This window comes from Esox lucius, chromosome 7 (assembly GCF_011004845.1).
Source record: "Esox lucius isolate fEsoLuc1 chromosome 7, fEsoLuc1.pri, whole genome shotgun sequence".
Taxonomy (NCBI): Eukaryota; Metazoa; Chordata; class Actinopteri; order Esociformes; family Esocidae; genus Esox; species Esox lucius.
The window spans coordinates 25414339-25428235 of NC_047575.1; the positions used below are offsets into that span (position 1 = coordinate 25414339).

At 41.3% G+C, this 13897-nt stretch overlaps 1 protein-coding gene across 4 annotated transcripts in view; it reads right to left on the reverse strand.

Annotated features, from left to right (window-relative positions):
• Window positions 1–476: 476 nt before the first annotated feature.
• The window catches only part of slc22a21 (solute carrier family 22 member 21), a 47395-nt gene continuing 33974 nt past the window's right edge, over window positions 477–13897 (reverse strand). Inside the window, exons 1-10 of one of the 4 annotated variants that reach the window (XM_010900869.4) lie at window positions 10100–10536; window positions 8912–9015; window positions 8138–8292; window positions 7787–7958; window positions 7388–7514; window positions 6105–6202; window positions 5300–5514; window positions 3685–3867; window positions 1945–2080; window positions 477–1735 (exon numbers count right to left, since the gene is read on the reverse strand). In XM_010900869.4, coding sequence (XP_010899171.1) covers window positions 1663–1735; window positions 1945–2080; window positions 3685–3867; window positions 5300–5514; window positions 6105–6202; window positions 7388–7514; window positions 7787–7958; window positions 8138–8292; window positions 8912–9015; window positions 10100–10495 — 1659 coding nt within the window. In that variant the 5' untranslated portion in view covers window positions 10496–10536 and the 3' untranslated portion in view covers window positions 477–1662. Of the gene's footprint in view, window positions 1736–1944; window positions 2081–3684; window positions 3868–5299; window positions 5515–6104; window positions 6203–7387; window positions 7515–7774; window positions 7959–8137; window positions 8293–8911; window positions 9016–10099; window positions 10537–13897 lie in introns of those variants that run through there. The other 3 variants (XM_010900868.4, XM_010900871.4, XM_010900872.5) reach the window with 3 other exon arrangements.

The following is a 13897-nucleotide window of genomic DNA, read 5'->3' on the forward strand; positions in this document are numbered from 1 at the left end:
TTTTCGGCCTTATCCCTTGCGTACAGAGATTTCTGCAGATTCTCTGAATCTTTTAATGATATTATGTACCGCATATGATGAGATCCCCAAACTCTTTACAATTTTATGTTAAGAAATGTTATTCTTAAATTGTTGCACAATTTCCCCAACCAGTCTTTCACAAAGTGGTGAAACCCTCTCCATCTTTACAGAAAGTAAAGATACTGACCTGTTGCCAATTAACATAATTTGTTGTGAGATTTTCCATCATATCCTTTTTTTGTATTACACAACTATTCCAGTCTTTTGGTGCCCTTGTCCCAGCTTTTTAGAAATGTGTTGCTGGCATCAAATTCAAAGTGGGTGTGTTGTTTTCAAAGAACAATCCCATTTTTCAGTTTCAGCATTTGGTATGTTGTCTTTGTACTTTTTTCAATTGAATACAGGGTTTAAATGATTTGCACATGCATTTTTTTTATTTCTACTTTTCACAGTGTCCCAACTTTTTGGGAACAGGTTTGTACTAAAGTATTAAAAACACTTTTTGGTGTAAAAAAAAAAATCCTTTTGCATGTTTGAATGATTAGTTATATTTGTTCAACACTTTTCTGGAAAACTATTTGAAACCCTTTGTAAGATTGTCATCACTACATAAATGTCAGTGGCTGGAGTTTACTAAACATCATTTAACTTTTATTGGAACCCAGTCCTGTGGTAAGATGTCTTAATGAAAGTGAAAGCGTTCTATTGGCAACATAAAATAACTTGTTAGCATGGTTGTGACATGTAGTTCTGAAGACTTTGTGTCCCCCAAAAAATCTCTAACCTTATGTTAATAGATCACTAAGAGAGTTTGGCATGTGTCTCCTCATATTCATACCCGTTTGACACAGGAAGACATGGAGAAACACTGACTAAATATAAATGGAAAATAATTTAATTAGATTTGGTTCATAATAACTCCTGGAGCTGTCAATAAATGTGAAAATGTATTCAGAAAAATATGTATTTCTTGATTAAGAATAAAAAAAATATTTCAACAATTAAAGCTTGTCAATTAAAGTCTACCAATTAAAGATTTCTATGATATATTGAATGCAAAAATCAAGTGGTAAACATTAATAAAAAACATTCCAAGGGGCATAATATTATGGAGGGTACTACATGTGTTGGAAATACATTGTCACATTAAAATTTCAAAATACATATAAAATACATTGTGTAAAATTGTCAGTATTTCTATTGTACAGTGTGCTAAATTCATCTAAAAAAGCATACAGGATATAAATAGTATTTACCCAATATCTGCCCGATATTGAACTTAAGTTGTTTTATGACAAATATAGAGTAAGATCACAATGTGAAGAGCACTGTTAGTTGTCCTATCTAGTTCTCGGAATAAGAAATCCCTACACTTACTGATCTGCTTCTTTGAATGCTGTTGTTTGATGTAAAAAAAAAATTGTTGTGGTGAATTATGGCGCTTTGGTGCACGTGCAATGTAGTTCAAAGCCAATTCAATCGCATTCGAAGGCCAATTAAACTTTTCTGAACACCGTCCCATGTCCAAATGGTTTGAATCCCAGACTGACCAGACTGACACCCGTGTAGCTTTTAAATGTAAGCTTGTGGGATTGTGGGATCACATAGACATGTTGAAAGAATTGAAGTGCTCAGTTGCGGTCACAAAACATCGGTCACACATTCTTCCTGTCCTGTAAATTGGCTCGGTTCATCCTCTGGTCTTTTTTTTAATCTGAAGAGGGGGGGGGGGGCAAATTAACATGCAGAATCATCTCTTAAACAGTCACACTGCAAATGTGTAATTCCAGTTTCAAGTCAGCTTTAGAGGATGGCTATGGTGTGCTTGTGAAAATTAACGAATTCAGTCACTACTGTAGGACCTTTAACAATACCCTGCCAGCAGGAGAAGACCTAGGTCAGAGGTTTGGTGCTCTAGCTTACCCGGGAATGGTCTGCATGTGAGCGATGGTGTCTGGAAGCGGCATACCATGGGTCTCGGGCAGCAAGAGACTCAGCAACCCAGACAGTGCCGTGAGGCTCCCCATTAGAATATATGGCAGTGACTTGGAATAGCCTCCTGTGTCACAGCAACGGTACATAGGACCCTTGTTCAGTTAGATCAGCAAAACAATTCAATGAAAAAAAATCATTAAGGGACTTGAAGACTTTCTTCTGCCTGTATACTATGGATATAAAATGTCTACACACCCATGTTAAAATAACGGGTTCATGTGATGTAAAAGAATGAGACAAAGATAAATCATGTCAGAACTTTTTCCACCTTTAATGTGACCTATAATGTGAACAATTCAATTGAAAAACAAACTGAAATCTTTGAGAGGGAAATAAAAATCTCACAATAACCTGGTTGCATAAGTGTGCACACCCTTAAACTAATACATTGTTCAAGCACCTTTTGATTTTATTACAGCACTCAGTCTTTTTGGGTAGGAGTCTATTAGCATGGCACATCTTGATGTGGCAATATTTGCCCACTCTTCTTTGCAAAAGCACTCCAAATCTGTCAGATTGCGAGGACATATCCTGTGTACAGCAGATCACCCCACAGATGTTCAATTGGATTCAGGTCGGGGCTCTGGCTGGGCCATTCCAAAACGTTAATCTCCTTCTGGTGAAGCCATGCTTTTGTGGATTTGGATTTGTGCTTTGGGTCGTTGTCGTGCAGAAAGTAGAACTTCCCCATCATCTTTCTAACGGACGCCTGGAGGTTTTGTGCCAAAATTGCTTGGTATTTGGAACTGTTCATAATTCCCTCCACCCTGACTAAGTCCCCGGTTCCAGCTGAAGAACAACAGCCCCAAAGCGTGATGCTGCCACCACCATGCTTCACGTTGGGTATGGTGTTCTTTGGGTGACGTGCAGTGTTGTTTTTGCACCAAACATACCTTTTGGAATTATGGCCAAAAAGTTCAACCTTGGTTTCATCAGACCAAAACATATTTTCCCAAGTGCTTTTGGGAGACTTGATGTTTGTTTTTGCAAACTTCAGCTGGGCTTGGATGTGTTTCTTTGTAAGAAAAGGCTACTGTCTTGCCACCATACCCCATTCATATGAAGAATACGGGAGATTGTTGTCATGTAGCACACAGCCAGTACTTGCCAGAAATCCCTGCAGATCCTTTAATGTTCCTGTAGGCCTCTTGGAAGGCTCCCTGACCAGTTTTCTTCTCGTACTTTCATAAAATTTCATCCAGTTTGTTTTTCAATTGAATTGCTCACATTATAGGTCACAAAAGTTCTAACATGATTTATCTTTGTCTAATTCTTTTACATCACAAACACCTGGCATTTTAACAGGGGTGTGTAAACTTTATATCCACTGTATAATGGACAGAATGGATTTAAACTATATTTGTTGAGAAACTACATGGTGACAAGCAGTAATTGCTGTTTGTACTTGGTGTGTATCTAGAGAAAAGACAGAAGCATGATGGGTAGTCAGTCAGTTTGAGGTGGTGCAGATCATGTAGAACTGCTGTCAGACTTGCTGTTGCTTCATTACAAAAAAATTCAACACAAAATAAGCTCATTTCGAGCAAAACTGTTTTTTATAAGAAAATAGAAAAATGGAAAAAAAGACGAAGGAATGACAGGTACACACACAAAACACGATTGATCTGCAGTGGTCATGCATTTATGTCAGATTAGAGACCAACGCACCCAGATAGATGAAGTATGGTGCAGAGATGCTCCCCACTCTGGAGGCCATTGAGCAGGCCCCTACAGCTGTGTTCCTCACCACAGTCGGGTAGAGCTCAGCGGTGTAAGCATACACAATGGAAAAGGCAGCAGTGACACCGAACTTTCCCAGCATCTCCAGTGCAATGGACACAGAGCTCAGTTCTGCCAAAGACAACAGTGGGGCATTGAAGATCATACACGTAAAGTACATTGTTAAAGCAAGATGCATTTGCAGTTTCCAAACCCTATTGTTGATTCTTGTTGGTTTTCAAATCTATATTTCTTCACAGTTCACAACACCTTTTAAAAAAGGTGACTCATAAAAAAATAAATACATTCATAAATACACTCACCTAAAGGATTATTAGAAACACCTGTTCAATTTCTCATGAATGCAATTATCTAATCAACCAAACACATGGCAGTTGCTTCAATGCATTTAGGGGTGTGGTCCTGGTCAAGACAATCTCCTGAACTCCAAACTGAATGTCAGAATGGGAAAGAAAGGTGATTTAAGCAATTTTGAGCGTGGCATGGTTGTTGGTGCCAGACGGGCCAGTCTGAGTATTTCACAATCTGCTCAGTTACTGGGATTTTCACGCACAACCATTTCTAGGGTTTACAAAGAATGGTGTGGAAAGGGAAAAACATCCAGTGTGCGGCAGTCCTGTGGGCGAAAATGCCTTGTTTGATGCTAGAGGTCAGAGGAGAATGGGCCGACTGATTCAAGCTGATAGAAGAGCAACTTTGAAATAACCACTCGTTACAACCGAGGTATGCAGCAAAGCATTTGTGAAGCCACAACATGCACAACCTTGAGGCAGATGGGCTACAACAGCAGAAGACCCCACCGGGTACCACTCATCTCCACTACAAATAGGAAAAAGAGGCTACAATTTGCACGAGCTCACCAAAATTGGACAGTTTAAGACTGGAAGAATGTTGCCTGGTCTGATGAGTCTCGATTTCTGTTGAGACATTCAGATGGTAGAGTCGGAATGAGAACATGGCGTAAACAGAATGAGAACATGGATCCATCATGCCTTGTTACCACTGTGCAGGCTGGTGGTGGTTGTGTAATGGTGTATGGGATGTTTTCTTGGTATACTTTAGGCCCCTTAGTGCCAATTGGTCATCATTTAAATGCCACGGCCTACCTGAGCATTGTTTCTGACCATGTCCATCCCTTTATGACCACCATGTACCCATCCTCTAATGGCTACTTCCAGCAGGATAATGCACCATGTCACAAAGCTCGAATCATTTCAAATTGGTTTCTTGAAAATGACAATGAGTTCACTGTACTGAAATTGCCCCCACAGTCACCAGATCTCAACCCAATAGAGCATCTTTGGGATGTGGTGGAACGGGAGCTTCGTGCCCTGGATGTGCATCCCACAAATCTCCATCAACTGCAAGATGCTATCCTATCAATATGGGCCAACATTTCCAAAGAATGCTTTCAGCACCTTGTTGAATCAATGCCATGTAGAATTAAGGCAGTTCTGAAGGCGGAAGGGGGTCAAACACAGTATTAGTATGGTGTTCTTAATAATCCTTTAGGTGAGTGTATGTCCACCTTGGTTAGTCTTACTTGGTGGTATGAGGTTCACGAGGAGCAGCACCAGCCCACCCAGAATCAGGGTGAAAAAAAGTGAGCGGCGCCGGGGGCAGTAGCGGAACATGAGCCAAGCCATGGTGTAGGCAGGGACCTCAGTAGCTGCTGACAGAAAACAGTTGAGATAGGAGCTACCAGCCAGGTTGGATGTGTTCAGTGACAAAGCAAAGTACCCGATGGATAGAATGGCCCTAAGGAGACAAGCATAGGTAGCATCCATCATTGTCAGCATCCCAAATGGCACCGAATTCTAGATCCAGGATCCATAGCACTCAAGTCAGGGATGGCCTTTGGAAGTGACAATCCACACACAGAATGAAACCCTCTATGATAATGGGGCAGGGAATGAAACCCTCTATGATAATGGGGCAGGGAATGAAACCCTCTATGATATTGGTGCAGGGAATTAAATCATCTATGATAATGGTGCAGGGAATGGAAACCTCCATGATAATGGTGCAGGGAATGGAAACCTCCATGATAATGGTGCAGGGAAATAAATCCTTTATCATAATAGTCCATGGAATGAAACCCTTTTTCATAAGAGCAGGAAATGAAAGCACTTTTGTTTAGCTCCTTGTTCGAGTATTCTGACTAATGACATTTATTATAAACATCACAGAAATACTTTAAACAGAGGTTACAATGAAAGAGAGAAAAGAGACTATTCTTGCATTGTGGAAGTGTTAACGAATGCAGCCTGTATCTGGGTCTCTGGGCCAGCTGGCTGATATGTTTGTTATTGATGATACAGGGTGTAAGGAGCCTGGAGGAGACTCACCAGACCAGCCACAGGGTGATGGACACCCAGCGGATGTTGCTCGACTTCAGCAGATCACAGATGCTGTGGGCCTCCAACTGTGTGGACTTTTGCTCGGTCTAAAGTACAGTATGACACGTCTCACAAAAAAGGCATGCTTAATTGTTTGCAATTAGTAGGGATTTAGGTTAAGCTTAGCCATGAGTGGCAAGGGAGAATTACAAAATAATGTTATTCATTAACCCTCTGTGTGGACAGAGAGGAAACACAATCCATAAGAGAAGTAACCAGGGCCTATGTTTCCATAATGTGAATACTCTGTTGAATGACTTCCAGCTCGGTTGGAACTGATCTGAGGCAGCTGGCCCACCAGGCTTGCTAGGAAAGAGTTAATGCAAAAACCCGTCATTCCTGGTTGTTGTTCAGAAAAATGGTTGGTGTGAAATCCTACATTTCTGGTAGCTGTCCAGAAACAGGGTTGGTGAATCCTCTATTTTGTCTGTTGGCACTCATTTTTGACAAGTTCAGCCACCTTTTTATCTTCCAGCTGGCTTCATTCTACTTGAATATTTTACCTGTTTTGCATCAATCAAATTACATACCTTGTTCCATATCACAAATCAGCGGTCTCGGACCCCTGTTGCCCAAAGGAAATTGGAGTAAATCCAGATTGATCGACAAGAGAAATTGAGAGAAAACGTTTTGAAGGACAGAACAAAGAAGTTTGCATTTTATGAACATTTAAAGAAACAAGGAAAGGAATCCGGTTGTCAGACACAATGACCTATCAATCTGATTAAAATGTTAAAGGCAAGAGTTAGAGGCACACGTCCATATGCGAAACAAGCGTTGACTGGAGTAGTCAAGTTTCTCAGTGAGATTAGTAAACAGACAGACATTCCAGGCGCCATGGGGTTCTCTTACTAATTGCCCTGTTTTTCCTTTCCTTCCTTTCAATAGACTACTACTATTCATAAAACATCCAAATCGAGAGAGATGAATTAAGAAGTAGCAGAGGATTTCTTACTATTTAATGTTTCTTGTTACTACGGTCACTTCAATTTGGAGAAAATGAGCTGGGGGGGGGGGTAGTTAGAAAAACAACAAACAACCAACTTATCAAATAACAAATTGACAGTTTTGGGTCATGGGAAAACCAGACATGGTCATTATGGCAATAATTCCATCTAATCTAGAGAGCATGATGAAGGTTTAACCAATTAATAATACCAACACAGCCTGGGCAGACCTATACTATGTGCACAACAATGGAAATGTAAAGGTTGATCTGTGATTGAGATCACCTGTACAGGCCGAAAGATGACCTCTGGTGCCGTGACCCGGTTCCTCCTGGCAGCTTCTCTCAGTATGACCTCAGCCTCCTCCACTCTCCCTTGAGAGAGCAGCCATCTGGGAGACTCTGGGATGAACCTGCGACATCATAAAACAGTGTCAGGTACGGGTCCTATCAAATACATCCTGTTCCTATGTGATACACAGCATCATTGTTGCTGTGAATTTCAAGCCAAACATGTTTGTCATTACAATGAGTGACATGGATCTGGAAAGGATGCACAGACTGACCCTTGTGCTATTTCTTATGTAAGTAATGCAACTGGATGAGCTTTAGGATGGTTCTCCTTGAGAATGGCAGCATTCTGTTACATGCACACACACACACACGCACATACACACACATGTACCACCAGAAAGGAATATAGAAGAGCCCGGGCAGGGTGAGGGCCAGCAGCAACATCCTCCAGTCTCTGATGAAGAAGGCCACCCCTGGGAGGGCCATGTAGCCGATGGTGTAGAACATACACACCCCAAGGGTGGAGTAAATGATTCGTATGGATGGAGATAATATTTCAGTTCCTGTAAATGACAGGAATTATATAAATGTACAAACATTTAAACAGCGCATCTGGATAATATTCAGACATTGTCAACAATAACAACAGCAGGCAAATGTGTAATGCATGGAATGGGTGAATGAATTAATGAATGAATAAATTCAAAAATGATAAAAGAAGATTGGTGAAAAAGTAAAATACCTAGGACAAATGCAGCCACATAATTAGAGATTTGTCCCATCCCAACAACAAAGAATAAGACACAGAATACAAGCCATGATGGAGAGAAGACCTGGAGGAAGGTGGACAGTGTCTGGATTCCCATAGTGGCAAATAAAACTATTTTCCTCCCAAACCTGAAGGAATAAAAATTGGGTTGAAATCCTCAGCAATGCTTAGAATTATAATTGAATCTCCAAATAAAGCAGGAAAATGTAACATTTTGTTATAGGACACTAACAGTTTTCTGTTGGTATTTCTTAAACATGTACAGGGGGGCGTCAAAATGGGGAACCCAGGACTTCTGAAGGGGCCTTAACTGATTTCTGTGGTAAAATCTATATGAAATAATGTCATACAACAACAACAATAATAATAATAATAATAATAATAATAATAATGTGTTGTAATGTACTTCAGATGGAAGACATATTGAAACTAACACAATAACAACAGAACTCCTGACATATTTAAACCATATAATGAAGAGTTGTATTTTGGGTGAAAAACGTGAGGGTGTTGGGGGCGGGGCAAAATGTATGTAATAAATAATGGGAGATAATGAATACACTGTGCATTGTATTTCCTTGGGAAGGAAGCAGCCATTAAACATGGTTTGTTCCAGGTGGCACTGTATTGTCTATTCACAATATTACGCACCACTTTTGACTAGAAAGTAATTTGTGCCCGCATCAGAAGTAGTGCACTGTGAAGGGAATAGGGTGCCAAACAGGGCACAAGCAGGCCATCCGTTACCTGTCAGAGAGCTGACCAGAGAGGAAGGAGCCAGTGAGGACACCACAGAAGAACACGGAGGAGGTCAATGGGTTCTTCCACTTATTAGCACATACCAGGTCCCACTATACACACACAGAGAGAGAGAAACACACACACAAACTTGAAATACTTTGAGGTCTATCTATGCAAGGATACCTATGGGTACAGGTACTTTAATTAACAACTCCACTGAGCAAGGCTGCCCTTGACTGCTGGCATGGAGCAATATCTCATTAGCTGCTTTGCTCTTCCTTTATGTAGCCCTGCCAATTGAATTCCACATGCTGTCAGCCTGTGAACAAGGCCTAGACTCAACTTCAACATTGAATCTTTGTACTGATAACCAAGGCACACTTAGGTTGCAACAACTAATTCCAGACATTAATTGGATTTTTCCAAAACTCTTAACCTTACCCATGAGTCTATAATACCCCTTTTATTAAAAAAATGTTATTAAAAAAAATTGTAATGTGTGAGGACATTCTGGTTCTGACCAGACTGGAATACTAGGTTCAACACAGCCAAGAACTCAGGCGTTGAAGTAGACACATTAATTAAGGTAAAAAAAATATGGACTTTAAAAACGAAAGTGCACAGTATAGTTGGTCAATGAACAAACATTAGGCAAACTAATTAAAATAACTAGTAGATTAACTGTTTAGCAGCATCACAGATACAGCTTTTGTTTCTAAACAGTAGACATTTTTAGTCAGGAAATGAAATACTGTTCGTAAACTTCAGCCAAGTCCACTGTGCATCACACGTAGGACGCCGGTTAATTTGAGATCAATAGGCTTTTGTAAACCTAGCTATAAACATACAGAACGCGACCTCGTTTTAAACACAATGTAGTGAATAGGGAATAGCCTATAGTCACATTTCCAAACGTTGACCTGGGAATAGAAAGAGTCACAAATCTGTAGTGAAATACTTCTAATGCACGTGATGTCTTAGTCTACGCTAACATTTGTTTAGTCCAAACTAATCTGTGCCACGATAGTTGACAGTCCGAACAAGGCAATGCAACACATTTCGTTGCAACGTTGTTTTACTCGCATTAATAAATAAATATGTTTGTAACACCGACCACTAGTAAGGTCTTGTATCCAGAAAACACAAATCAAACACGCTGTGACCGACGCAACATGTGCACCACCACTAGCATACCTCAGATACAATAGTGGTAATGTATGTCCCCCGATCGTATTCCCAGCCATCCAAACAGGTCTCTTGCTGTATTTCGGAAACGTTCACATCCACCCCTGGTACATAACCTTTTTCCGATAAACTTTGTATCACATCGAGTTTATATCTGGAGCATTTGCTTAGCACAGTAGTCTCGCCCTCCTTATCCAAAGGAATACTATTACCTCTCCATTCCGCAGTAATGTTCGCATTTGCGGGGATAAGACAGTGGTGGGACGGTGTATCACCGATAAACACAATAGAAAGACCTGTAAACCCGTTGGGGATAATACTAATGCACAAGAAGAAAAACACCATCTTTTGGAAAGTTCCCCATTCTCCAAGAAAGGCAGTGTTATCCTCATAGTCAGTCTCCATTATAAAGAATGGAGGTGCTTTACAGCTATGGCCCAGCAGAGAACGACTCGTCCTTTATAGTGAGAGAAAATCGGGGTTGGACTACCTCTGTGAATGGGTTCAAATGCCCGGCGGCCCCTTGAATAATTGTTTAAATTTAGCAGTTCTGCAACAATTGTTTTCTCACGCTGGATCACGCTGTCACTTTGATTTTGTACCAAATAAATCCATTATCGAGGAGAGTATGTTAGTGGGACTAATGCTACAATAAACACCATTTGCATGCGGGAAGTATTCAGACCCCTCGATTTCTACACAATCTGTGGTGTTATAGACCTCATTTGTAATTTATGACATATATTTGCCATCAATCTACACAACCCCACATAATGACTAAAGGAAAACAACTTTTTTGACAACTGTGTGAGAATTTATTGAAAAGGAATAACTGAAATATCTTATGTACATTAGTATTCAAACCCTTTGGCATGACACTAGAAATTGAGCTTGGTTGCATCCTGTGCTCTTTAATAATCTTCCTTGAGATATCTCTACAAATTGATTGGAGTCCACCTGTGGCAAATTCAATTCATTGATGATTTACAGGCGCACCTGTAAGGTCCCACAATTCACAGTGCAAAAACTAAGCCCCCCAGTGCAAGGGAATCCTGGTAGACCTCCAAGCTAAACTATCCCTTTGGGGGCCCTAAGCAAAATTAGATTTTTGGGCCCCCTCATCCCTACTGGTCCACGGCTCACTAGCAGACCGTGGCCCCCTAGAAGTTAGGGGCCCTAAGCTTATGCGTAGGGCCGGCCCTGTTGGGGCATAAATCTGGAGAAGGTCATCCAGAATGTTGCTATAGCACTGAAGATTCACACGAAACACTGTGGCCTCCATCACTGAAAAATTTAAGAATTTTGGAGCTAGCCATCCAGCCAAACTATTTGTTAAAAAGGTTTGAAATATCCAATGAATTTCGTTTCACTTCATAATTGTGTCCCACTTGGTGTTGATTCTTCACAAAAAATTACAGTTTTATATCTTTATGTTTGAAGCCTGAAATGTGGCAAAAGGTCGAAAAGTTCAAGGGGGACGAATACTTTCGCAAGGCACTGTATGTATCCGAGCAAGAAGGGCCTTGGTCAGGCAGGTGACTATGAACCCAATGGCCACTTTAATAGAGATTTAAAGTTTCTCTGCAGGGGGAAAGAACCTGCCAGAAGGACAATTACACTACTCAATAAAATTAAGGTAACATGTAATTATCACTGTATAACACCAAATCAATTAAACTTCAGGGATATCAATCTGTCCAGTTAAGAAGTATAAGCGATTGCGAATCAATGTCACCTGTTTTGGTGCAAATGAAAGTGACAACAGGTACACAGGAGAGGCAACAACAAGATAACCCCCAAAAAGGGAATGGTTTTGCAGGTGGTGGCCACAGACAAGTGCTCTCTCCTTATCCTTCCTGACTGATTCTTCTCAAGTTCTGCGTTTTGCTTGTGTCCTTGTCACTACAGGTGGCATGAGGCGGTACCTGCAGCCCATTCAGTTTGCACAGGCAGTCCAGCTCCTCCAGGATGGCACATCCATAGATGCTGTCACAAGAATGTTTGCTGTGTCACCCAGTACAGTCTCAAGAGCATGGAGGAGACACTAGGAGACGGGCCGTTACATGAGGAGAGCTAGACAGAGCCGTAGAAGGTTGAATGAGGGACCAACATCCTCTAGTGGGACCTTTACTCACAGCCCAGCACCATGCAGCTTGATTGGCATTCACCAGAGAATACTAGAATTGGCAAGTCCACAATTGAGGCCCCATTCTCTTCACAGATGAGAGCAGGTTCACACTGAGCACATGTGACAGACAGGCTTGGAATTTCGTCATTTTAGGGGCAAGGCCATTTGGCCTTCGGTTTCACAAAAATGTGTAGAGCACAAAGGCCACATGCCAGGGCAAAAAGGCCATTGAGTGAAGTAAGAGGATTTGGAGCTTGCTTAGCAACTTGACTGGTTGATAGGAAAAAAAACATGCATGGCATAAAAACATACATTATTCACTTTTTTATTATCATATTTTGAATAATAACTTATTATAACTGATGTTTATTTCCACATAAAAAGTTAAATTGTCACATTTTAATCCTTGAAATTACATCTACTCACCCTCAACATTTTTATAAATTCTGGAATCTGTTTCATTTCAGAAGTTTTAGTTGGGAGTGTTCACATGATGACAAAAACTGGCTACGGTATTGACAGTTAAGTAACGTTAAGGCTAGCTAGCCAGAGGCATAACATTACCTCAGTTACCCAAAAATAAACCGCGATATACAGTATGCTTCAACATCACAATCACATGCGCGAATGAGTACGACCTAAATAAACAAAAATACAGACTTTTCTGTACGTGGAGCATGTAATTCTTGTTTTCTAATATTTCCCCACAAATGCTGCCATGTCGAGTAATGTCAAAGGTAACGTCACTTCTCTGAGTTTTCAAAAAGCGTTCAGGTGTATTCTCCCACTCGGAGGTCAGATCTTTCCCACCTCCCAGTTACTCATGAACACACCTTCCAAAACAGAGAGGTTTGATTCAGGCAATCACTAATTATCGATAACTAGCTAGCTTGCTTACTTGCATGAAGTCTGTTCTTGTGGTTGTTCTCAATGGCAAACTACAAACAAACCTTCATGCAGGGGCACAAAGGCCATAGTGGCTGTAGGGCATACAATGATTTTCGGGGCAACGACGGCCATTGCCATCGTGGCCGCCATGAAAATCTAACGCTGGTGACAGACATGAAAGAGTCTGGAGAAGCTGCCGTGAATGTTATGCTGCCTGCAGCATCATCTAGCATGACCGGTTTGGCGGTGGGTCAGTGATGGTCTGGGGAGGCATATCCTTGGAGGGTCACACAGACCTCCACGTGCTAGTCAACGGTACCCTGACTGCTGTTAGGTACTGAGATAAAATCCTCAGACCCATCATCGGACCTTTCGCTGGTGCAGTGGGCCCTGGGTTCTTTCTGGTGCAGGACAATGCCCGACCTCATGAGGCCAGAGTGTGTAGGCAGTTCCTGGATGAAGGCATTGATGCCATTGAATGGCCCTCTCATTCCCCAGACCTGAATTCAATTGAGAACCTCTGGGACATTATGTATCGGTGCATCTGACACCGCCAAGTAGCGTTACAGACTGTCCAGGTGCTCACTGATAACCTAATCCAGGTTTGGGAGGAGATTGTGCAGGACATCATTCACCTTCTCATCAGGAGCATGCCCAGACATTGTCGGGAGTGTATACAGGCACGAGGGTGCCATACACACTAATGAGTCACATTATGAGTTTCCGCGATGAAATTTACACAAGTTGGGACAGGCTGTGATTTCAATTGTTTACTAGGATTTTCGGTGTGA